Genomic DNA, 25,594 nt, shown 5'->3' with positions numbered 1-25,594 from the left:
CTGGCTTTTGTAGCTTCTTCCTTCAGTCTCATCTAAAATTCTATGTTCCATCCCCCTTCTTTCTAGTCCCTTTCCTCTGTTGATTTAGACTGACTATATAGCTTGTCTGTGCATTCTTGTTCGCATGCTCCACCATTAGAGTAGGGATGGTATTTTCCCTTTCTTTGTATCCCTACTCCTTAGCACAGCGCCTGGCACACAGTAGGTACTTAAGAAACATTTACTGATTGATCGATACGGAACAGTGGTGCCTAATTCCTGGACTGAACTGCTTGGCAAAGCTTGGAATCTAGCAGCTGATCCCAGACACGGGATGCCTAGGGGAGTGGAGGCTTCCTCCTAGGGCTGTGTCCGTTCTCCGGGGGACTCAACAGACATCTCTGTCCCTGCTAGGACTCCCTCCTCTGGCCCTGGGCAGCATGCTCAGACCTTGTCAACATCCCCCTCGGTACAGCAATGGCCCATCAATGAGCTGGCCTGGCAGCTTTACTACCATGGGGCTGCAAGCACTCTTTCCATAGGGCTAGCTTAGTTAGTCTTTTTCTCACGGGTCTCCTCAGCTTCTGGCAGGACAATGCATTGGTTTCCCCAGGAATCATAGGGTCACAGATTTAGAGGTGGAAAGGGGCCTTGGGGATTCTCCAGTTCAAAAACCCCCCTTTACAGATAATCCCCCCCCAGTCTCCCCAGGTTCACAGAGATAGTAAATATCTGAGGTGAGACTGGAACCAAAGGCGCGCCCTAGCTGCCATCACAGATGGGCTCCCGAGAATAGCCTGCTGCTTTCTCTTCCCAGTCACAGCCAGAGTCTTCCCAGTCTTCCCAGCCAGAGCTGGCTGGTAGAGCAGATGAGGCCATTTTCATGGCCTCCGAGAAACATGGGCAGCAAGTCTGAGTTTGAGCCCGGGCCACGGGATTACCGCCAGGGGTTTTTTCAGGGCCTTGTTTCTAAGGGGCTTGGCAAGAGGTATAGCATGGGGGAGGGAGGAGAGGACGCCCCCTTGCCTAGTGCCTCTGAAAGCTGTCATCCTGCCTCCAATTTCCTCCCCTGAGTTCTGTCCTGAGCCTTGGAGGGAGGCCTTAGCCCTGGCCTGTCCTCCCTAGGCTAGGACTCCTGCGGTACCGCCTCCCCCTGCCCTTGGCAGATGACCTGGAGGGCGAACAAGTTCCTTGGTGCTGGAAGGGGCTGACTTTCTGCCACTAGCACTGCCCTGGGCTTAGCACGGAGCAGGCCCCGACCTGCAAGTAAGTCCTAGGAGCCTGAGCCACCCACCCCAAAGCTCAGAGTTCAGCCGGGAAAGGGACAGGGGGAGACCAGCAGAGCAGAGAAGGATGAGGGGAGCAAGCATTGGGTTGGGGGCCGGGGAGCACCCAGCTCAGTCCTCAGCCAGAACCACATGCAGGTGACATGGACAGACACAGACAGCGCCCCTGGAACATTTGGGGTGTCGCCTCCGACCCTGGCAGGCCACTGGTGCCCAAGGATGAAGCCTCTGAGACAGGCCCCGTACAGGAGGAGGCCCCTTCGGGCCAGGCCAAGAGGCTCCCTCATCCCCATCCCCTCCTTTGTGTGGCCTCCAATCTCTGCTCCACAATTCTGTTCCCGAGAAGCCGGGGAGCCGGCTCAGGGGGGCGGGTGGGGACAGTGCTTCCCTCCATCTCTCCCTCCATGAGGCCTCCTCATGGATTTCCTCCTAGCTCTGCTTCCAAGGTCAGCCAGCCTTCACCGACTTCCTGCTCCCCTTCCTCCTTCCCCTGACCTAGTGGGGGACCCTGGGGCCCTTCCCACTGCACAGCTTCTGGCCACAGGGGATGAGCTCCGCCCTCCCGAGCAGAACTCTCAGGCTCCTCTGGGCCTCCTCCCGCCCTTCCCGCCTCCAGGTCTCCCTTCTTCCTCTCTGGCCCTAGGCTTATGGGAGGAGACACCCAGGAAGGAGAAAGGTACAGGATGGAAGAGAAAGGGCAGAATGGAGGTGCTTCCAAAGGTTGGCTCGAAGGGAAAGCTGAAGGAGGAAGAGAGGAGGGGGAAGAGGAAGGGGAGAAGAGAAGGATGGCGCCCAAGAGAAGCTGTTGGCAGGCAGGGACAGGTGGCTCTCGCCCCCAGCGCAGTGCCGGGCATTCAGTGGCCACTCAGGAGCACGTGGACATTGGATGGAGGGATGGCAGGAAGGCTTGGGCGGGGGCTGCTGAGGTGAGAATGCGCCCGGCCTGCTGAAGCGAGGGGCCACGGGGATGGAAGTGGAAGGAAAGGGAAACGCAGGGGCGCCCGGGGCTGGACTGGCACTGGCAGAGCCCGGCCCTCCTGGAGCTCACCTCCTGTCAATCCTGACGCCCATTTTGGGGGCTTCAGGGAGAGCTGAGTTGGCTTGGTCTGTCTGTGGCAGGCTGTCTGCCTGCCTGCCTACCTGCCTGTCTGTCCACCTGCCTCCTACCGTCCGTCGGCCTACCCTCTGTCCGTCTGCCTGCCCGTCTGTCCTGCCTCCTACCGTCCGTCCGTCCGTCGCCCACTCCTCCGGCTGCCGGCCTGCAGCTCAGGGCTGTCCCACCACTCCTGCAGCCTGCTCCCTCCGAGGTCCGTCTCCCGCCCTGCTCCCCCCTCCCACCCCCGTGCTGGGCAGCTGGTTCCTCTGAGCAGGGGCAGGGCAGAGGAGGCAGGGAGCCAGAGGGACTCTGAGCCCGGAGAGGGGAGGCTGGGGCTGCCTTCCCTGGCCCTCTCTCCCTCCGGCCAGGCAGCCCATCTCCCGGTGGCCGGGAAGGGCTCCCGAGGCCCTTCCCCGGGGCCGTGCTCCCTGCCCCTGCAGAGACTCGGGCGGGCCTAATGGTGGCCCCCGGCTGGCCCAGAGAGGGGAAGAGGAACTGAGGAGGGGGAACCTGGCCGGCCCCTCCCCTCCCTCCCCTCCCCTCCCTGGCTCCCCGCTGAGGACGAGAAAGAGGCCGCCTGGCCGAGGCTGGGAGTGCCTTACCTGCTATAGTCTCAGAGGCTACTCTCGTAGCTGGTGGCCACCTTCTGGCCCTTAAACACAGCTCCCCAGCTTAGTCCTGGAGCTGAATGGGGGGTTTCTACAGTGGACAAGAGGGCTCCTTTTAGTGTGGTCACATGGCAGGGCGTGCCCCGGTCGCTGGGAGACGCCTGGAGCCTCTGAGGCTGAGGGCGGCCCAGGGTTTGTTCTGGCTGCGCCCGGCGCTGGCCGGGCGGGGGGCACCGAGGGAGGCGGAGGCTGGGCGGGGAAGCAGAGCCGGGCGCGAGGAGCTGGGGCTGCGGTAGCAGGACAGGGGTGGGGAGGACGACGGGGCTGGCGTCTGTCCGACAGAAGCCCCCTTTCCCCGGCTGGGGGGAGGGGATCTGCTCTGTTCTGCTCTCCCCTGCTCTCCTGGCCTCTCCCCACTGGACCCGCTGGACCACGCTCTCCTCCCCTGCCTGGGCAGGGCCAGAGGCTCACCTGATAACTGCTGGACTGATGGCTGGTCGTGCGTGCTTAATAACTGGGCCTGAATAGTCTCCACCACCCTCTTAAAGCGCCGGCTTGGACCTGGAGAAGGCAGGAGCTGGTCACAGGGGGTCCTGGGGGCAGGGCAGAGACCCCCTCCCCAGCCCGCCCAATGGCCCGTTAGCCGGAGGACCAGGAGAAAGGGGAATAGGTCTCTCCAAGCCCCTCTGAGCCAGGCTCCCAGGCTGGGGTCTCCTCCGCCCCCCGGGTGCAGGAAGGGCCCGAAGAAGGGGCCAGAAGGCCGGGCTGTCTCCCTGCCCGCCCCCAGTGCGGCCGCTCCTGGCTGTCACCTGACAAAAGTGTGAAAGTGACTGAGTAGATGCCGTTCTCCTTCTGGGCTTCGCCCCCCTCCGTGTAGGTGATGTCCACCTGGAACTTGACCGGCTTCTGGAAGACGGCCGGCCCGCCCGTGGACTTGTACTCTGCTCGGAAGCTCGTCTGGGAGATGACGCTGTGGCTGAGGCTCGGGATCTGTGGGGGAGGGGGGGGTGAGGATGGCGGCTCGGGGAGGGGGCGCCCAGGAGGGGGGCTCCCAGCTCTGGTGGCCCCTCCCTTTGCCAGAAGCACTCTCTTGGGAGTGAGGAGTCGGGAGGGCAGGGCCATCCCAAGCCTAGCCAATGGTGGGAGTGGGGGCGCCTCCCCCAGGCTCAATGATCTGAGACGTGGGGACGTTCCCTCAAAGAAAACCAGCTCAGGTGGGGCCGGCCTTGAAAAGCAGGGAGAGACTGGGGGGGTGGGGGGCGCTGGATGCGGCGGGGACAGCCCGAGGCCCGGGTCTGGGGAGCAGCATGGGACACAGGCGCCTCCAGGAGCTGGAGAAGGCTTGGGAAGGGGGAGCCTGACCCCGGGGGGCTCCCAGCTTGTAGCTGACACCTCTGGGCCTGGCTCCACCAGGTTTGGGGCCGGTGTCCTGGGCTGCAGCCCCACAGGCCGAACCCTTCATGGACATAGTCCTTGGTTCTCTTCACTCATGGAGACCAGCCCTGGGGTTCCCAGAGCCAAGAGAGGGTCCAAGCGAGCCCCGTGGGTGGTCTCTGGGCAGGGGTGACACAGAGCAGTATCCCCGCCCTCGCTTATCCCCCAGACCCCGGCCCGAGGCTCCCGGTCTCTGACTGATGAGCCCCCAGCACTGACCAGGGTGCGCTGGGCCTGAGTATCAGAAAGGAGAGAAGTCGGGGTCTCTGCCTCCAGGAAGCGTAGGGAAGATGGCCCTTCTGCCTCCCCAGGGAGCAAACCGTCCTCTGGGGCACGGAGCCCTGGAGTCAATGGACCCAAGTTCGACCCAGCCTTTTATGTTTGGGCTGCATGACCGTGGGCATCCTGCCTCAGTTTCCTCATCTTTAAAAAGGGGCCACAGTAGCCGCTGTGCTTCAGATGGGAGTACTGGTGTTTGCAAGCCTTGAAGGGTTCTATGAATGCTGGCTACTGTCAGTATGCATGAGGCAGGGGCTGGCAGCTGGGAGCCCCCAGGGACCATGGCGGTGGCTGGAGAAGGGGGCCTCGGGTGTCAAGGGTCAGAGGTAAGCTCCCTGGGCCAGGGCCAGGAGGCACCCTTCAGAGGCTCAGTGCGGGGACAATGACGAGGGGGCCCCCCTTTGTTCTTTGCAGCCAGGGCCCCCACCCCGGCCTTTACTCAGGACCCCCCGCCCCTCACCGAGAGGAAGGCGGACAATGTCAGTTAGACTAGGGGTTGTCCTTGATGACCACAAAGATCTGCTCTTCTTTCTCCAGGGTTGATTTAAAAAGATTTTGACCGGGGACGGGGGCGGGAGGAGGAGGAAAGGAGAAAGGTTTTAAAAAGGGGCACCTGGGGATTCTTGTAGGCTCCCAGTTCCCCATCTTTGGAGGGCTCAGGGCATCAGCTACAGCAGGAGAAAGGACCAGGACAGGAAATAATACAAGGAGCTCTCCAACTCCCCACTTTGGGAGCCATTCACCTCAGCCCACTGGGCCCTGAAATCATCCTCTAGCGACCAGAAATGCTTTCAGAGGTTTAGCTGTGACATTTTTCTTCTAGCCTCACCCTTGCTCCCTAACTCACTCTCCTTCCTGTGCCAGCCCCTCTTCCTGCCCGCATTTAGCACCTCCCTCTCCGACAAGGCTCCTCAGAAAGTGGACCCAGAAAAGGACAAAGCAAAGACCAGGGAAACGACCCTACCCTTTAAGGACCCCAATATACTACTCCCAAGACTAGATCCTGAACCAATACTTGCTTTCAAGGATGACCTTACTGGAGAGAAACTGAATCTATGCCGTCTGGGATGAGGGCAGCAGTGGATATGGGGCTAGCCCTGGAGATGGAAAGACTTATCTCCATGACTTCCAATCTGACCTTAGACACTTCCTAGCTGGGTGACCCTGGGCAAGTCACTTCATCCTGTTTGCCCCAGTTTCCTCATCTGTAAAATGAGCTGGAGAAGGAAATGGCCACCCCCATCCCCCTGGTATCTTTGCCATGAAAACCCCAACAGGGTCAGGAAGACTTGGTCATGGTTGAAATGACTGAATAGCAAATTCTGGGATGAGTTTTGGGAGATGACAGAGAAATTGAAAATTAAATAATCAAACAGGAGATTTAGCTCTAAGTTTAACAGAGACATCAAGACAGAGGCAGACGAGGCAGTATCTCAGAGATCTGAGCGGTCGTCCCCCGTTGGGAAAAGCACAGAACAAGCCAGAGCCAAAGAGGAGGGTCCAGTGTCCAATACCAAGAACTCCTCTTTGCTAACCACCCTTTAGGGATGGCCATCATGACACTGGTTCTGGATTCATCCGCCGCCCTGTCACTCCAGTTACATTTTATTTTCTCTATGTGAACTATATTACTAAGAACTTGCCAAAATCAAGACACAACATAGCTATGGCATTCTGCCGACTATCGAGCTGGTGAAATCCTATCAGTTCTGCTAAAAAAGGAAATAAGGTTCGTTTGGCGGGACTTGGGTTCGTGAGTCCAGGCTGGCTCCTGGCAAAAAAAAAAAAAAAACCCACCCTGTCTTCTCCTCTAAATGTCTACAACATGAGGGGAATTGTCCTGGGTTTCTTGTCTATAGAGATGGCGAGATGGTGCAGTGCTGGGTCTGCAGTCAGGAAGACCGAGTTTGAGTCTCACTCAAACAGTGACGAGTTCTGTGACACCGGGAAGTCACTTCACTTCAGTTTCCTCAACAAAATGGGTGTGAAAGCACCTACCTCCCGGGGTTGTTGTGAAGGAATTCCAAAGTACTTAGCACAGTACTTGGCATACAGTAGGTGCTACATAAATACTAGCTATTGTGATTATTGTCATGACCAAACTTCCCTCCTTTGCTCATCTCCTGATGTCCACAAGTCCTCAAGGTAACTGAAAAAGTGCTGAAAACACCCCTAGCCCCACCAATTCCTTAGCAAGTGCCTGTTTCTATGCAAGGTCAGCACGCTGGAGAGCTCCTGAGCAGGCACAGGGAACTCTGGTCATCTCCCAGTATTTCTCCCAGGGATCACTGGCGTTAGAACTTCCACCTCAGTTTCTTGTAGAGCTTCTCAAAGGTTCTAGTCTTAGGACCCTGCCTGTGTTTTCCAACTTCCTAGCATTTGTGGTACCTGCAGAGACATTTCATTTCCCCTGCTCTGATCAGCTCCAACACGGTGGCCATAATTGCCTCTTTCCAAGATTACTAGAACTCCCCTCCTGAAGGTCAGAATTAAATTTGGGTTGCACTAACTCACTCTTCTTTGCTTTGGAGAAAAGCTGTCCACAAGGCAAGTGCAGAACCCACCAAGTGTTCTGTGCTGAGCAGAACCAGAGTAGCAGGAGAAGTGGGGAAAGGAGAGGTCCATGAGGTCCAGAGAGCACCATGACTTTGGGTCTGGCTCACATTGGTGAGGTGCGTCAAAAAAGCAGATAGACACAGAATTCCAGCAGGCTTCCAATAAGAAGAGTGTGGAAAGCCCTAGTTCTGAACCCCAAACTCTCTGAGTATGGAGGAGGGGAAGCCCTTCCTATGGGCACCACTAATAGGTTCTTCTGGGGTCTGCTGGCAGGTTCAATGGATACTTCCTCTCAGAGTAGCGACCTTTTCCCCAGTAATATGTTCTTTTTGACATGGAAGCTCTGGAATTTGACTATAATATTCCTGGGAGATTTTCTTTGGGGATCTCTTTCAGGAGGTGATTGGTGGATTTTTTCAATTTCTATTTTAGTCTCTGGATCTAAGGTAGTGGGATAGCTTTCCTTGATAATTTCTTGAAGTATGCTATCTATCTAGGCTCTTTTTTTGATCATAGCTTTCAGGTAGTTAAATAATTCTAAAATTCTTCTTAATCCATTTTCTAATTCAGTTGTTTTACCAGTGAGATATTTTATATTTTCTTCTATTTTTCGTTCTTTCGACTTTTGTTATATTGTTTCTTGATGTCTCATGGAGTCATTAGCACCTACTTGTCCAATTATAATATTTTTGTGAAATTATTTTCTTTGGTGAACTTTTATACCTCATTTGGTCAATTCTGATTTTCAAGGAATTTTTCTCTTCAGTGAATTTTTATCTCCTTTCCCATTTGTCTATTCTCCTTTTTAAAAAAAAAGGAATTCTTTTCTTCAGTGAATTTTTATGCCTCTTTTACTAAGTGGTCAATCCTCTTCATAATTTTCTTGCATCAGTCTCATTTCTTTCCCTGTACAGGGCTGGAACGCTGAAAAGGTGTACTTGAATCTAGGTCAGCATGCTGCACTTTTCCCTTTAATACTCATTGCTTTTTAAAATTCTTCAAGGAATTCTTGTTGGCTTGGGTCTAGTTAGCATCCTTTGAGATTTTGTCTCAAAACTGACACTGAATTTGGGTCTTCCCTGCCACTGTGGTAGTTTTTGAGGTCAAGATCTTTTTGTTGTTGTTGTTTGCTCGTTTTTCCAGTCTATGTCTTGACTCTGTTAAAATTGTGCTCCGCTCACCTAGGGCTAGGGAAGCATCGTCCCAAGGTTCACGATTTTTTATGCTGCTGTTCTAGAGCTTTTTTGGGGGGAGTATTCATGCCTTCAGTGTTTCTGAGACCTACTCTCCAGGTGGCCACAACTACTAGTGCTCTAGCCTCTGGAACTGTGACTTGCCCTCTTGTGACCAACCACAAGCGTTCCTCATCACCCTGGAACTGTGACCCACAACTGTGTATGGGCAGTAGAGTGCCATTCAGGGTCATTTGCACCCCTGTAATCTTTCTGACCACCTCCAGATTCAAAGCTGCTGTTGCTGCTGTATGTGGGGGCTTCGACAGGCCCCCACTTCGATGCTATAAACTTCTCCTACCAACCTCCTAAGTTTTCTGACCTGTCATTTTGCTGGGCTGCTCCAAATTTTGTTCTAAAGTTTGGAGAACAGCTCAGTGGCTCCCCCCAATCTGCCATCTTGGTTCTTCCCCTTGTCTCTCACAGAAGTATGTATTTGAGGGGAAGGTGATGGAGTCTTTTCTCCCCCAATCTGGGTCACCTGGTAGGAAGGCCGGCCTAAGTCTGACATCCAGTTGACTGCATGGGAAAGGGGCCCCTTTCAATATAGTGGGAAGTACCCTGGATTTGGAGTTAAGAAACCTGAAGTTTAGTACTGGTTTTGCAATAAACTTGAGGCCGGGATCTGTTCTTTTGCAGTTTTTTGGGGTTTTTGCCCCAGTGCTTAGAACAGTGTCTGGCACATAGTAGGCACTTAATAAATGTTTATTGGTTGATTAAGTCCTTTTCTCTCGCTGGGAATCATTTCTTCACACACAAAAGGAGTAGGCTGTGCTGAAGCCCTCTGAAGCTCCCCTTTGGCTCCTGTTCCCTCAGTGGGCCCACCGGAAGCAGGACGTCTGCTGTAGGCAGTGTGAGCCTCCAAGGGCATCGTGTGCAGCCCTCTCTGCTCATCGGCCTGATACTGCCCAGAGCCTTGGAGCCACAACTCCCCCTATAGACGGGAACCTTCCCGTCCCCTCCTGGCCCTGGCCCACCCAGCCTTGGTGATGCCAGAAAGAAGGAAACCAAAGATACAAACTGAGGTAGAGATGGGAAAGGAGACAGAGCGAGGTGGAAACATACAGGAGGAACAGAAAAAAGGGAGAGTGTGTGTGTGATAGAGACAGAAAGAGACAGACAGAGACACAGAGAGGCAGAGAAAGACAGAGACACAGAGAGACAGAGACAGAGAGGACCCGAGCGCCTGGGGCTGCTTAGACTCAGGAAGCCCAGCGCCGCCTCAGCCTGGGAGGGAGGTGGGGGAGCCTCTGCTCAGCCTCCAGCTCTCTCTGCCCCGGCCAGCTCTCAGAGGCACTTAGATGGAGGAAGACTGGGGGAGCAGGGTGGGGGTCACTTACTCTGGGGATGATTCTGGGGTCAGGTTGGACATCTCCTCTGGTGTAGGGACTGCACCCGTCAGGCACGGAGGGGAAAAGAGAGAACATGGTGACTCCACAAGCCACCTCCCACCTCTGCTGCCCACTTGCTCCTGTGTGAGGGCCACCCCAACCTGGACCCTGCTACCAGTTTTTCCCAGGGGTTACTGATGGGGCCCAGGCCCTAGGGCAGTCGGGCCTGTGGATTGAACCTGTGGGGCTGGTGGGACAGGGGGGCATTTCACTGAAGGTAGACCGGTTTCCCTGGGTTGTGTGGGGAAGGGGTCCCTAATGGGGTTTAGTTTGTCTTTGGTTGGGTTGGTGGTGGATAATTGGGTGGTTTGGAAAGAGTGGATGATAGGATTTTGGAAAATGGTGGAAGATTTGTGAAAAGGTGATGTGGTGTTGTGATGGTGGTGGTGGATGTGTGGTGGTGGTTTTGATGGAGGTGGGGGTGGAGATGTGGGTAGGTTAGGTTGGATGGGGGTGGGTTTTTGGTGGGTTGTGAAATGAGGTGTAGAGGTTGGGGATAAAAAGGTTTTTTATTGGAATAAATGTTTGGGGATTTGATGGGAGGGAGGGGGAGGAAGTAAATGGAGGGGGAGGTAGGAAATGAAAATTATAAGTGAATGTAAAAAAAAAAAAAAAATTGGTGGGGAAAAAAAGAAAAAGGAGGGTGGAATAGGTGGGGGAAAAAAAGATGGGTTGGATTGGGAAAGTTGGTGTTGAAAAGGGAAAGAGAAAGGGGGGAGGGAGTTGTGGAAAGGTTGGGAAAAAGGATTTGGTAAAAAAAAGGGGGGAAGGGTTGGGAAAAAAAATTTGGAGTGGGGGTGAGGGGAAGAAAAGGGAAAGATGGGGGGAAGTTTAAAAACTGGGGCCCCTTTGGGGAAAAAAAAGGGGTAGGGAAAAGGAAGGGGCCCCGGGGGGGGGCCCGGTTTCCCAAACCCCCGGGAAAGGACCGGCTGTCCCCCCGGGGGTTTTCCGGCCCAAATCCCTCCCCCGGCCCCCCCTGGGCCCCCCAGCCGGGGCCCAGAAACTCCCGCCCCCCCTCGGGAAACAAAAACCCCCCTTGAACCCTTCCCCCCCTCCCAAACCCCTCCCCAAACCCCTGAACTTTTTATTAAAACCCTTGGGCCTTTCCCCATCTTCCCGGGTCTGCCCCTTTACCCCCCTTTAAACCTGTTGGAATACCCTAAAAACCTTCTTCAACCTGGGGAAAACCCAATTTCCCCCCCTACCCCCCCACCCCTTTTTCCCAAATCTTCCCCAAAACCCATACCACAACCCACCTTTTCCCTATTCCCTCCCAAAACCCTTTTAGGCCAAAACCTCTCCCCAACCCCACCCTATCCCAGGAAACCCTCCAATTGACATCCCCATAAGGGTAAAACATTCCCCCGAAAAAAACCCCAAACCCCCAAAAGAAACCAGGGAAAAAGGGGGAAAAAAAAAAAATTTGGGCCCCGAACAAAGGGAACAGGGAAAAATTTAAACCCAAAACAAAAAAAGGGGGGCCAAACATTTGGTGGAACCTTTTGGCCCTTTTAAAGGGCCAAAAAAGAAAGGGGGGGGGGCTCCCGGCTGGTCACCCTGTGCCATCCCTGTGGGCATCCTGAGAAGCGGAGCCTTGCTGGGTCCTGGGGCGGCCTCCGCCAGCCTCACTCTCTGGGAGGAGCTCTGGGCAGAGAAGCCTAGGCTGCCTGCCTGAATGGGGGGGGTGGGAGCGGGGGGGGGGGCACGGAGGTCAGGAAGTGCCCTGTGGTGGCCAGACCTTCACAGCCCTGGGAAGGCACGGGAGGGACCGTGGGCTGCCTCTCCTTGCTCAGGACGCTGGGAAAACGCCAGCCAGTCAGAGCGCTTGCACTTGGATCGAGGCTCTGCCATTTATTACACCCAAGACTTTCAGGCCTCGGTTTCCCCCGGTGGGATATTGGGAGGTTGGACTAGAAGATGGCTAATGTTCCTTCTGGTCTGAACCTTGTGCACTGGGATCATCAGCAGACCCAGTGCCGAGCTGTGGCCCCACCGAATGAAGCCGTTCCTTCCATGGGGATGGAGGGACCCAACACCGAAGGTCTCGGCATAAGCCTCCCTGCCCCCACCCCACCTCTGGACTCCCAGTGCAGGGGGGGGGCGCCCCCAGGGCTGACTCAGCCACTCTCGGGTCAGGGTCTCCCATAAAGGCCGCCTCGAAAAAAACTGGCTACTGCCCTCACTCCCTGGGGAGCCCAGGCCTGGGACTGGCCCGAGGTCCCTGGGCCAATGACCACCCACGGCAGGTTCTCCAGACACTGACCCGTGGCCCCTCTGGGCTTATGGGAGTCTGTTGCTCCCCCGAGGGTTTATGCCCGTGGCCCTGGGGCTTCTGGGACCATCGGTCCGGGTGCTAGGCTGTCAAGCAGGGCCAGTCGGCTGCAGCGGCGGCCGGGCCGGGGGGGGGGGTGTGCGTGGTGGGCGCAGCGTGTGCATGCGGGTGTGTAGGGAGCGCTGGGCCATCCTGGGGCTTCTCTCCTTGCCACTTGCTTCTCAGAGTTCCCCCCAGGCACCAGGGGTGCCCCGCCCTGCAGGGCCCTTGACCCCTCCCACTAGAGCCCCTGAGAATTCTCTGATTGCTGAAAAGTTGGAACAGGCCACAAATGAAGGGAGAACCAGGCCCCACAGGCCACGGGTGGGCAGCAGGTCTTCGGGATCCAGAGGACAAGGCAGGAAGGAGGGATCCAGAGGCTGGTACTTACCCTGGGGCTGCTGAGCGGGCTGGTGGAGAGCCCCGACGACGCTCCGCTGATTGACCGGGACCTGGGGAAACACAAACAGCAGGCATCCTCAGGGGCGGCAGGCAGGACCCGGACAGCCCAGCCTCCCCTCTGACCCTAGTGCCCCCTTCAGCCTCTGCTGCCCTTCCTGGTCATCAAGACCAAGCTGCTTCACCGGCTGGGGGTGAGGGTAAGGACGGTGCCCACCAGGGGCATGCCAACGCCCCTCTGCCTAAGCTCGACGCCACAAACTGCCTTGTGCTGCTACTGCCGGGGGCTCTTCCGGGCCTTCCCTCTGAACTGCCCGGTGTGGCTCGGGGGACAGGAGCTGGGAGCCCGGGCAGCTGGGCCCACACCGGAGCAGGCCCAGGGGAGCCGCGGCTGCTCTCTGGCCTCCGTTCTTCCCAGCGCCCACCGCGGACTCCCTTTCCACTTTCCGAGGCTGGGGTATCGAGCCCCGAGGCTGGACCCTCTCAGGCCTGGGAGGGTGGGTACAGAGAGCAACGCTTACCTTCTTCTAGCCTAAGTTCCTGGTTGCATTAAATTGAGTTGGATGGGCCAAGGAAGAGGGCTCAGGGAAATGTAAGTCTACAGAAGTTTACAGGGAGTTTAGCCCAGGAGAGAGAGTGCGCTGTCCAAAGTTCTGAAGACCCAAAGAATGGCGGAGAGGAAAAGGCAGTTGTACAGAGACGGATGTGGCTGCACAGGGAGCTCTCCTCCTGGGATTTTAGAGACACCTACAGAGGTCAGGAGGGGGGGATGGCACGGGAGCCTGGCACAGTCCTATAAGAAGAGTGAGGGATGACCCTCAAAGTGGCCTGAGGCTGACAAGGAAGGACAACAAGGCATTGGTTTACTTTGCTGGGAAGCAGATTGAGAAGGGGGAAAAGCAGAGCCTTCCAGAATAAAGGCCTGAGTCAGGAGATCGTTGAGTGGGAGGAAGTCACAAGCCTCAATGACATTCAAGTGGATGCATGGAGGGGGAAAAGGGTAACAAGACTAGAAAGGAGGGGCAGGTTAGGAAGGACTTTCTGGAAGCCAGAGGGAGACACCGGAGGTCGCTGAGTGTGTGGGAGGTGGGGGAGGAAAGACTTGGGAAAGACATGGCAAGCTTGCTTGGCAGCTGAGCAGAGGATGGCCTGGAATGGAAGAGACTTGAAGGGAGCCCAATTAGAAGTCTACTTCAACAATATAGGGGACAGATGTGATGAGGAGAGGATGGTGAGAGGGATACCAAGGGAGAGCTCGTACCGGCAGAAATGACGGGAATTGGCAATGGATTGGGTATATGGGGTACAAGTGAGTGAAGAATAGAGGACAACTTTGAGATTGGGGGCCTGGGAGATTGGGGGTGCTCTCCACTGTAGGAAGAAGGAAAGGTTTGAGGGGAAAAGTTCTGTTTTGGACATGGGACTATGGGATGTCCAGCTGCAGATACCCAATGAACAGCTGGAGATGCAACAGGAGAAAGACTTGGGCTGGAAAGATAGACCTATAAATCAGTGGAGGCGATGAGATCAGTAGTTGAGAGCATAAAAGGAGAAGAGGACTTAGGACAAAACTTTGGGGGCACCCACAGCTGGTGAGCATGATCCAAAGATCCAACAAAAGAAATGAAGTAGCTAAGAGAGCATAAGAGGACTCAGGACAAAACTTTGGGGCACCCACAGCTGGTGAGCATGATCCTGAGATCCAAGAAAGGAAATGAAGAAGGGGCAGTCAGAGAGGTGGGAGGAGAAGTTTCCCAAAAACCAAGAGAAAAGGTGTCCAGGAGGTGATTAGAAGAGAAGTCAGGAAGGACGAGGCAAGTGTCCATCACAGCACTATATGATGCACGCCATGGTGACACCCCTGACGTGTGCGTCTTGGAGAAGGGCATAGTGTCTCAGAGAGATGACTGCGCAATTGGAGCTTGAAGGAAGGTTTTCTTAGACTGGGTGAGAGTCAGGGACAAAGGGACAGATGGACTGTGCCTCAGGACTGGATGTACACAGTGGATGTAAGGGGCACCAGGGGAGCCGGGGCCTTAAAAAAGATCTGTGGCTGCGATGTCCCATGGTGTCCCTGGGGAGGCCACCGAGCTTGTGGCCCATGCTGAGACCTCCCTGCTTTCTGTCCTGCTCATTCCACATCTGGAGGACTGGGTCTCTTCCAGGCGTTGCCTTTTGGGGGTGCCTTTGCTCAGCTGGGAGTGGGGGTTTCTCAGGGCAGGGGGACCGTCATGGGAACAAGGGATGAGTCTTGTCTTCCCGGCTGCAAGGGGCATGAGGAAGGGGTCACTTCAGTCAGGAAAAGCCTCCTAACAATGACGGCCTTCCCAGTGTGGAAGAGGTTGCTTTAGGAGATGGGAAGCCGGAGGCCCCTTTGTCAGAATGTTGGGTGGGTCTGGGTATGCTCATGTGCAGGCCCTGGTGGAGCGTGGGGTGCACTCGCTCATGTGTATGCCCTTGAGGTCTCTTCTAGCTGGGAACTGTAATGCTGTGGCTTAGCCCCAAGGTGGAAAGTCAGGGCAGCTCATTCCCCAGAGAACCTGGCTGATGAGCCGGGGGCTCGGGGGTCATGCAGACCAACCCTTCGCAGCCACCTCAGGAACCTGGAGTCACTAAAGCTACCCAGAGGTCTCCCCCCTCTCCCCCGGCCACAAGAGCACTTCTCTCTGGGGTAAATCCTTAGAGCTCCCCCTGCCCGCCCAGCCCTGGCCCGGCCTCCTGCTCTGGCTTGGTCTTGCCTGGGGCCAGGGCTCTTTCCCTTTTCCCTGCACTTTCTTTGCCCCCAAGCAGCTGGGCTCCTCGGGGCACTCTCCTCCACCCGAGCACTTTCTAGGCTCCTGTGGGCAGCACAGCCAGAGAGGGGACATCGTGCCTCACTTCTGGCCCTCGAGACAAGGCCGGTGAGACGGCCCCCTCCCGTTCGGCCTCTCCCCAGCCCCAGCAAGACTCCTGCCCTGGTCGTTGCCCCGCCCCGCCCATCCTCTCTCCTCTCCCCCGGCCACAACAAGCCCTGAGAGAGCAAAGCTCTTAGTTCTTGGGCTTCCGAAGGGGCCCTTCGGCATCCTGGCCTCGTCCATGGTCAAAGGGCACGTGGCTCGGGCTTTGGGGGGTGGAAGGAGGGAGAAAGGCGACGGACGAGGGGGAAAGAAGCCGGAAGCCCGAGGGCCAGCGGAGCTCACGGGAGCGGGGCAGTCCCCCATGGAGGGAGGCTTGCCTTTACCTACCTCCCCCCCCACCCCGGGGCACTAGGAAAGCCAGCCTGAGGATGGGGCAGGAGACGCGGAGGAGAGGAGCCCGCAGAGCAGCTCCAGTCCCCAGGCTGGGAATCAGCACCGGGGCGGAGGACAGCTCCCCTTGCACTGCTGCTCGGCCCCTGCAGCCCGATGCTGCCCTCAGCTTGGAAGGCTCCAAGTAATCCCCCCCAAGTTCCCGAGGCCCCCCAAAGACAGCTGTCCCCCAGATCTGGCTCCAATGGCCCCGGGGGCGCCTTCGCACCGGCCCTGGGGCCCCCTCAGAGGAAGAATCCAAATTGCTTACCCCAATGCACTGGCACTGGCCATCCTTGGAGGAAGAAAACAAGATGGGGGGAGGGTGGGAGAGAAAGGGGCCCCGAGCAGCCACAGGGGAAGAAGAGGATGAAAAGCACAGTGAAAGAGTGGCCCGAGACTCGCAGCGTCTCCTTGCCCCCTGGGGACCGTGCGTCCCAGCACAAACCCAGGACACACCCTGGAAGAGCCAGGGGCTTCTCCCCCACTATCCCTCTGCCCCCCCATTCCCTGGGCCGCTCTCACTGTGCCAATCAGAGGGCACTGAGTCCACCCCCCCTCATTTTACAGATGAGGAAACTGAGGCCAGGGAATGGTTTGCCCAACATCACACAGCTAGTAAACGTCAGGGGCGAAATTTGAACCCAAGTCCTCTGAAGGAGCCAGTGTTCTTTAATTTGGGGAAAACCTGGTGCCTAGCACTGTGCCTGGCATACAGTAGGGACTTATTGCTTATTGGTTGGTGAATTCTGAGACAAGGCTGCTTCTCTCACCAGCTCAGCCCGGCTTGTGTCTGGGGGCACTGGCCACGGCCTTTCAGGGACCAACATTTCAGGGCCACTCAGCCTGTCGGGGAGCGGTCCCCCAGGCAGTAGGAGCTGAGCTGAGCGTGGAGAAGAGTCCGTGGGAGGGAGGGCTCTTGGGACATCCTTCGGGGCCCTGTTTCCCCGAGGGCCCTCCCTGCAGCCCCAAGGTCTGCGCCCTCCCCAGTGCCCTGGCCCTTAGCCAGTGGAGCCCCGGGCATCCCAGCCAGGGTCAGAGCTGCTTAGCTCGGCTCCCTGACTGCCTGCAGGGCCAGAGCCAGGGCCAGGCCTCTGTGGGCAATTCCAAGGGAAGTCCCTGCCCTGACTTGGGGCTCTGCAGAGAAACTGGGGGCGGGGATCTTGCCTCTGACATAAGTCGGCCCCTTCTGAGACCCTGTGGACATGCCCCAAGCTCTTCTGGCGTCTACACTGGCAGCTGCAGAGTCCTGAGGGGACCCAAGAACTAGGTCGTGGGCGAGAGGGAGGGTTTCCCTGCTTAGCCCCGATGTTCACATGACACCAAAGTGGGCAATGATCTTTAAGCTCCGAATCGGAAAGGAAAGGGCAGGGGGAGGGAGCGGGAAAAGGGAGGAAGGGAGGGCTCAGCCCGGAGCCCCGACCCACAGTCCCCAGCCCTGGGCCGCAGGGGCCCAGCCGTGCAGCACGTTGCCAAGTCACAGCCTAGGTCCCGGGGCAGGGCTCTGCGGAGGGGGGGGATGGGGAAAGAGAAGAGGTCGGGTGGGGGAGTGAGAGGGGAGACAGGGAGGGGAGAAAGAAAGCCACTGCCCGTTGGGAAGGTGACAGAAACAGCCTCAGCTACCAAGACAACCGGGTGCACCTGCGGGGTGGGGGGCTTGACCCTTAAAGATGCAGTATTCCTTCCCCCACAAAGCACAAGGCCCATCGAGGACCCCTGGGACTCAGCAGCCCCGGCGGGGCAGGGCAGGGCAGGCTGGCACCCCTTGCCTATGCTGGGCTCTGTCTGCTCAGGCCTGGGGGACAGAAAGGAGCTGCCAGGACCCCTGGGGGGGGCCCTCGGGAGCCCCAGCTCGCTCACTCCCTGGTGCTGAGGGACCTGCTGCCAGAACATTGCGTTTGGAGATGGGGCTTGGCCGTCATCCCGTAGAAGCCCCCACAGTGTTGGCTTTCAGTGGGGTTCAGTGGGGTGCTTCCTCTCAGAGGCTTCCACGGCTAACGCTTCCTCAGCCCAGCAAGGCCGGAGGGAGAGGGCTTAGGGCCCAGACCCGAGGCTGCACTTTGCTGTTCCTCTTCAGGAGAGCAGGGCCCCTGGGGCACAGCTCCCCCTCAGGAGGCTGCGAGCACACGGGGGTCTGTGAGCCTGCATGTGCCCACCCGTGCGTGACTGCCGCCAGGGTCCACAGGGAGCATGGAGAGAAGGATCAGAGCCCTGGGCTCTTGGATCAGAAAGGCCTCTGAGGCCTTGGTCCCAGAACCAGACCCGGACCAGATTCCCTTCTCCTCCCTCCCTGACTAGGGCACCCTGGCTCTCTGTGGGGGGGTGTGGCTCCTGGCCCCCAGAGCTCAGGCTTGGGCTTGCAGGCTCACCGACAGAGCCGGGGGCGTCCAGCCCTCTCACCTTGGCAGTGCCCAAGCTCAGGCCCAGAGAGACCGAGTGCCCCCAACTCCACGGTCACAGCGAGCAGGAAGCAGCAGGAATGGATCCAGATGCAGGCCCTGTGCCAGCGCTCGGGGCACGTGCCAAGCAGCCATACTGACTTACTGATGGCGGCCCTGCCTCCGTACCCTGGCTGCCAGCTTGCCCACCAGGCAGAGGCCAGCCTGGGACCGAGCCGAGCTCAGCGGGTCCCAGAGAAGGACTGTGCCCTGCCCTCTGTGCCCTGGCTGCCAACCTGCCCACCGGGCAGAGGCCAGCCTGGGGCCGAGCCGAGCTCAGCGGGTCCCAGAGAAGGGTCATGCCCTGCCCTCTGTGCCCTGGCTGCCAACCTGCCCACCGGGCAGAGGCCAGCCTGGGGCCGAGCCGAGCTCAGAGTCGCTCCCAGCCTCAGAGTGTCCCTGCTGGCCGTGTGCCCGGGGCCCCCCGCCCGGGCTGCTGAGCCCCGGGTCCCTCACAGCGCTCTGCCCTGCATCTTTAAGGGTTCAGCAGTGAGGGGAGGGGAACAGGCTGGGCAGGAGATATACCTGTCTTCTTTGCTGAATTTGGGATGGGCTTCAGAGATATCCAGGCTTTTACTGAACAGGGCTTTACTATGGCAGGAACAAAGTGAGAAAACAGAGTTACTGAGGTGGCCAGGCCTGTGGGTGCTCCCCTGGCCCACGGTTGCTCCCCTGGCCCATGGGTGCTCTGGGCCCGTGGGTGCTCCCTGGCCCGTGGGTGCTCCCTGGCCCAGCCCAGCCTGGCTCACTGGGGACCAGGGCCGTGGGCAGACAAGGCAGGGGTTCCAGGCCCTGGGGCTGGAGGCCCAGGGCTCCTCAGGGCCCCTCCCTGGCCCTACGTGGGGGCAGACTGGCAATGACCGGCAGGGCTCCCTCCCGTCTGCACAGAGCCAGCTCTGGCCCGGGCGGCCCTCAGAGACCAGGCTCTCCCAGCAGCCTCCCCAGGGCCATCGCTTGGCCAGTTCTCCTGCCCGGCAGAGGAGCAGAAGGGGCTCCATGGGGGATCTGCCCATTGCCTCCTCCTCCGGGAAGCTCCCGCTCAGGCCTCTGGGAGGCAGCTGAGGGCCCCATGCACCTGCAGAGCCGCCCCAGCAGCGAGGGGGGCCCCAGCCACATCACTGCCATTTCCATGACCCATCAGGCGGCACTTTTCCAAGCTCTCCTTGGGGAGAGCACCTCAGGATCCAGGCCTCTTGTGGGGCCCAGTGGCCCGGGGAGCTTTGAGCTCAGCACAAAGCCCCCCTTCCTCGGGCCCCCAGAGCCCCCTTCTTCACCATATGCCCCTGGAAAATGTGGGTGGCCAAACGTGCCCAGAATGCATGCCAGCGGCCCCAAGGGGTGGCCGGGGTACCTGCAGTGGCCCTTAATGTACCTACAGATGCCCATGTGAGCCCACCTCTTGCCCCTTGGGGAGCTCAGGCTCCTGGGCACTGCCTCTTGGGTGTTGGGAGCCTACTTTCCAGGGCATGTGACCCCCCCCCCCCCCGCAGCTGTGGATCCCTTTTTCTTGGCTCAGCTGGGAACCCTGAGGGCGACCGTAGGGAGCCCAAGGCAGCCCCTTCTCCTCTCCCTGGACCCCAGAGTCTCTGGGCTATCCCTGTTGCAAGGCCCCTCCCTCCTGGGGTACTCTCCTTGACCGCTTTCCCTCCGTGTGCCCGGGGGGAGGTAGGGCTGGGGGGGGGTGCACTTGGCCCTGAGAGAGAAGCCTCCATCCCTGGGGAGCTGAGGTCCTCTTGGGCTTGCCAGGCTGGGGCTCCGGGGCAGCCAGTTCTGCTCCCTCAGAGGCCTATGCTGCCCGCCCCCGTCATGCCCGGCCCTGGCTCTCTGGGAGTGGCTCTGGCTGGCTGCCCCTCCCTGCCCAACGAGACCTCAGAACCGCCCCCTCGCAGCAGCACCAAGCCTGGCCCTGGCTTTTTCCCGGCCGGGGAGCGAGGGAAGCCACCTCACCACCCCACGGAGGCCCAGGACGGACCGGCCCGTGCCCCTCTCTGGTAGGAGCCGGCCGCCCGCTTCCGCCACTGGGGTCCCCCCGACCCTGCCCAGGAGAAGGTCATGCAGCAGCTCCAGGCCCTGTTTGGGGCTGTCAGACCCAGGGGCCTCTGGGGCCCTGTCTGTGGGCACCCAGGACACCGGCTCCCAGGTCTCACCCATGGACGATCAGACCCGTGGCTCAGTCCTAGGTGGGGAAACTAGCCCCCAGCCTCGCTCTGGTCAGACACCAGAGGCCCCCAGACCCCGCCCCTCTGAATCCCTTGCTTGGTTCTCAAAGGCAGTCAGGTCGGGCAGCGGCCGGACACTTCCCCCCACCCCATCTCCGTGGACAGTCCTCAGCCAGGGGGCCTCTTGCCGGCCGGCTCCCCAGCCTTGGGAGGAATCACCGCACTGCGAACTACCCCGAGTCCCTCCTTACTTCCTGTCCCCTGTCAGTACCACGCTGAGCCAACAGAAACACCGCCAGACGCCCCTTGACCAAGGCCAGGCTCCTTGCCCGAGTCAGCCCGATCCCTCCCAGGCCAGTGGCCCAACATCCAGTCTGCCGGGGCCAGGGGGTGTACTGATGCTGCTGAGGAGGGCAGCTAGAGGGAGGAAGGGAAGGAGGGGAAGGGAAGGGAAGGGAAGGGAAAGGGAAGGGAAGAGAAAGGGAAAGGGAAAGGGAGGGGAGGGGAGGGGAGGGGAGGGAAGGGAAGGGAAGGGTTAGGGTTAGGGGAGGGAAGGAAAGGGGAGGGGAGGGGAGGGAAGAGGATGCCGTGTCCAGGGCAGCTGGCACTTACCTCTGGCCATGCTGGGCCATCTCAATGGCTCGGCGGGCGGGGACTGGGGAGCCACCATCCGTCACGCTGAGGACCTCCATGGACTTCCTCTCAGGCCTCCTCTTCCCATGTCTATTCAACATTGGGGAGTCCACACGCTTCCTGGGGGGGTCTGGGGAGGGAGGAGGGTGAGTCAGCTCCTTCCTCCCTAAGGCTCAGAATCCTTACATCCCTTAACAATGCATGAGAGGGAGGAAGCTCAGCCTAGCCTGGCCATGAAGATTATGGCTTTGTCTTCAATGGGTATTTCTCCTGACCAGATCTTTGTGGGCAGCTGGAGGCCGTAGCTTGGGGATCCCTGGCACCTGCTGAAGATAATGGGAGCTGCTAAAGCTGCCCTTTATCCTTGGAATGGGTCCTGGCAGAGGCAGCTCTGTAAGACTCATGGGGCGGGTGCTGCCCAGCGTCTGTTGTAGTGCCATCTCCGGAGACCACGGGGAGAAGGGACCTGCTCGAGAAATGGGGCTGTATGGGAGAGAGCTGGCCACCACAGAGGGAGCTGGGCGTGCTAGGTGGGGGGGGGGGGGGGGGGGGGGGGGGGGGCCTGTACCTATTTCATTCCGTGGGGGGAGGTCCTCATCCTCGTGGCTGGGATATCTTTCTTTCCGGTCAAGGAGGAGAAAATAGATCATTTTTTCTTGGTTTTCCCTGGAGAAAAGAAAAGAGAAAAATATAGGAAAAACAAAGCCAGGGAAGATACTTAGTGCCTTCTCTAAGGACACCGTGTCCTGGAATTGATCCAGGTGAGCATCCTTGGGGCTAGGAAGGAGGCTGAGCCTTAACTTAGTAGGGCTGGGCCTCTGTCCTCCTGGCTTTCCCAGCCCTCAGTCTCACAGGCCCTCAGCTTTCAGCCCTCCCGGTCCTCAGTCCCCCGGCCCTCCCAACCCTTCCGGCCCTCAGATCATCAGGGCCAGGCCAAGCTCCAAGAACGGTGATGCAGGCTCAGTGCCCCAGGACTGGGCTGACAACGCTCTCGGGAAGTCTGCCTCTTGCTTTTTCTTTGCTTCAATCCTGTCAGTTCAGTTCTTATTAATCCCCTGCTGCTGTGGCAAGGGAGGGAGGGAACAAGCATTTCCTAAGTTCTTTGGTTTCAGCACCTTGCTTTACAATTGGCATCTCTTATGACTAAAAACCATTACATTGAATTCCCAATCCCCATATTTATGCCCACCTGCATTTTTGATTTCCTTCACAAGCTAATTGTACAATATTTCAGAGTCTGATTCTTTTTGTACAGCAAAATAACGGTTTGGTCATGTAGACTTATTGTGTATCTAATTTATATTTTAATATATTTAACATCTACTGGTCATCCTGCCATCTGGGGGAGGAGTTGGGGGGAAAGAAGGAAAAATTGGAAAAAGAGGTTTGGCAGTTATTAATGCTGTAAAGTTACCCATACATATAACCTGTAAATAAAAGGCTATTAAAAGAAAAACCAGTTGGCATCTCTTTTGCCGCACAATTCTTATCTCAAACAACCCTGAGCAGAAGTTGCTATTATTACTCTAATTTTACATTTGAGGAAACTGAGGCAGGCAAAAGTTTAGTGATGGGCCCAGCTACTAAATATCTGAATCCGGATTTGAATTCAGGTCTTAATGACATCAGGCCTGTCACCACCAGTGGCCGCCTTTATAAGGGAGACAGAACTTAAAAGGAATTCCAATTTTCCTCTCATAGAGTTCTTGGCCATTATCAGGCCAGGTGATCCAGGAAGGCTTCCTGGAGGAGAAGGCAGTTATATTTAAAGGGTTAGTCATTCAGTTGCTGGAGGTGTAGGGGAGCTAGTGGCAAACTATGTAAGGCTTTGAATGATGAACCCACTGCAGGGTCTTCAGCACTGGGGGAAATAAGACAAGATCTATGAAGTAGGAAAGGGAACGTGGCAGTGGTGGCCCATGTGGATCGGCTGGGAGAGAGCAGAGGAAGGGAGGTCTGTTGGGGGGGCGACAGCAGTCCGAGTAGATGTGGGTCTAGCCCACGTCAGTGGCCTTTGTAATGAGGGAGAGAGAATGGATACAGGAGAAATTTCAGAGGCAGGACCGGCAAGACGGTGGGTGACCCCAGGGTGGGCCCCTTGCCCACTTGCCAGGTTCTAGGGGCAAGTCGATGTTCCTGTCCTAAGATGAAACTCGGTTCTCCTGCTCTGTTCCTCTCAGTGAGATCTTAGCTGTAGATGTTCCTCAGATTCAACATGTCCAAAATGGAACTCAGCATCTTCTCCCCTGAACTGACTCGTGTGCCTCTATTTCTCCTGGAGGCACCACTATCTTTGCAGCCACTTGGGTCACAATTTCAGTGCCATCCTCAAGTCTTCATTCTTCCTCACCCTTCACACCCATCAGGTGACAATAACTTTTCTTATTTCCATCTTAACCTAAACCAGAAACTCCTCTGTCTGGCCTTCAAGGCTCTTCACAGTCTAACTGCAGCTGACCCTTCTGGATCTGTCAGTCACGACTCCCCTTCACACATGACATTGCCGCTAACTGATGCTTCGGACTCACACACACTTTTCATAGAATCACAGAATTTGCTGTGCCATAAGTTTCTCCTGGTGCCATATCCAAATGTACAGCCGGCCCTCTGCTCCAAACTCCACCTTCTGGAAGTAAGCAGGGAAGAAAAATGCCGACTTTTCTCCCTTGAGTATTTTTTCTCTAGATGAAAGACACATTCTCTGTCTCTTGAGGCAATACTTTGTTCTAATTTTTCTCATTCTCTTTGGTCCAAATGGTCGCCCGAATGGAGGAAGACGGCCCAGCTCCGACAACCCGACTGCAGGAAAAATCCTAACAATTACAGCAGACAGAAAAGCGATGAAGACATCTAGTGAGAAACTACACTAAGTGACTTTTATGTCCCAGAACTGTGCAAAAGTCCATCCCGTGGATAAGAGAGGGATCCCTCAAAAACATCAGCACCTGAAGTTCCTTGACAGGACACAAGGAATTGGCCAGAGACTGGGTAGCTTGCAGGCCTCTTTATCTTAAGCATTGATTGCTGAAGGCTCTTCTGAAGCAGTCTAAGAGTTGTTGAAATCCATAGCTTGCACCTTGGAAGTCACCAATAGCAACAGTGACAAATATGATGTGCTTTTTCTCATGGCAGTGCTCAGCTTGGAACAGCCCAGGTACTTGGGGTCCAAGGTTTCTATCTCTCCGTCCTGATATACAACTGAAGGAGGAGATTATTGTGGATTCACAGATACCAAAAACTGAAACAAAAAGGGAAACTAATTCCAAAACCACTGATTCAAAGAAAAAAATGGATTGTCCACTAAGAGTACATGAATGTCTAGAAGAAATGAAGCAAGAGATAAAAAAAAAAAGAAAAACTCTAGAGGACAAAATTGGAAGAAGAATGAACATTTTAGGAGAAATGGTATTAAACCCCACTCAAGTAGCAAATTCCCTGAAAACTAGAACAGGCCCAATAGAAATCAGTGACCCATGAGACAAGAATGATTAGAATAAAACCAAAAAATTTAAAAGAAAACAAAAGATGTCTGGTATAAAAAACAGCTGATCTGTTTAAAAAAAGATCTAGAAGAGATAATTTAGGAATGATCAGACTCTCTGGAAGACATAAAGTCTGGAAACTATTTTTCAGGAAATTACAAATGAAAGCTGCTGGAACATATTAGAACCAGAGGAGAAAATGAAAGTAGAAACGGAACACTTATAATTTCCTGAAAGAAACCCCAATAAGAGAAGTCACAGCCAAATCAAGAGCTTCCATATCAGAGGGAAAACAGTATTGTAAAGAGAGTTATGAAGAAAGAATTCAAGTATCAAGGAACCATGATAAGGATAGGAATGGATGCTGTATTTTATCAAATGCTTTTTCTGCATCTATTGAGATGATCATATGGTTTTTGTTAATTTGGTTATTGATATAGTCGATTATGCCGATAGTTTTCCTAATATTGAACCAGCCCTGCATTCCTGGTATAAATCCTACTTGTTCGTGTTGTATTATCCTGGGGATGACTTTCTATAATCTCTTTGCTAATGTTTTATTTAAGATTTTTGCATCAACATTCATTAGGGAAATTGGTGTATAATTTTCTTTCTCTATTTTCACTCTACCTGGTTTATGTATCAGCACCACATCTGTGTCATAAAAGGAATTTGGTAGGAGTCCTTTTCCCCCATTTTTTTCAAATAGTTTATATAGTGTTGGAATTAATTGGTCTTTGAATGTTTGGTAGAATTCACATGTAAATCCATCTGGCCGTGGAGATTTTTTCTTAGGGAGTTGATTAATAGCTTGTTCTATTTCTTTTTTCTAAAATGGGACTCTTTAAGTAATTTCTTTCCTCTTCTGTTAATCTGGGCAATCTATATTTTTGTAGGTATCCCTTCATTTTACTTAGATTATTATATTTACTGACACATAGCTGGGCAAAATAACTCCTAATTATTGCTCTGATTTCCTCTTCATTGGTGCTAAGTTCTCCCTTTTCATTTCGGAGACTGACAATTTGATTTTCTTCTTTCCTCT

General features: G+C 56.0%; 1 protein-coding gene across 1 annotated transcript in view; it reads right to left on the bottom strand.

Annotated features, from left to right (window-relative positions):
* The window catches only part of BRSK2 (BR serine/threonine kinase 2), a 144,513-nt gene that overhangs the window by 13,823 nt on the left and 105,096 nt on the right, over nt 1–25,594 (bottom strand). The window contains exons 15-22 of the mRNA XM_031943593.1: nt 21,636–21,733; nt 21,047–21,197; nt 18,801–18,866; nt 16,109–16,132; nt 12,415–12,624; nt 5,143–5,155; nt 3,779–3,959; nt 3,441–3,530 (exon numbers count right to left, since the gene is read on the bottom strand). Coding sequence (XP_031799453.1) covers nt 3,441–3,530; nt 3,779–3,959; nt 5,143–5,155; nt 12,415–12,624; nt 16,109–16,132; nt 18,801–18,866; nt 21,047–21,197; nt 21,636–21,733 — 833 coding nt within the window. The remainder of the gene's footprint in view (nt 1–3,440; nt 3,531–3,778; nt 3,960–5,142; nt 5,156–12,414; nt 12,625–16,108; nt 16,133–18,800; nt 18,867–21,046; nt 21,198–21,635; nt 21,734–25,594) is intronic.

Source organism: Sarcophilus harrisii, chromosome 6 (assembly GCF_902635505.1).
Source record: "Sarcophilus harrisii chromosome 6, mSarHar1.11, whole genome shotgun sequence".
Lineage (NCBI taxonomy): Eukaryota > Metazoa > Chordata > Mammalia > Dasyuromorphia > Dasyuridae > Sarcophilus > Sarcophilus harrisii.
Note: the sequence above shows the minus strand (reverse complement) of the source record. Positions and strands in the feature narration are given on the sequence as shown.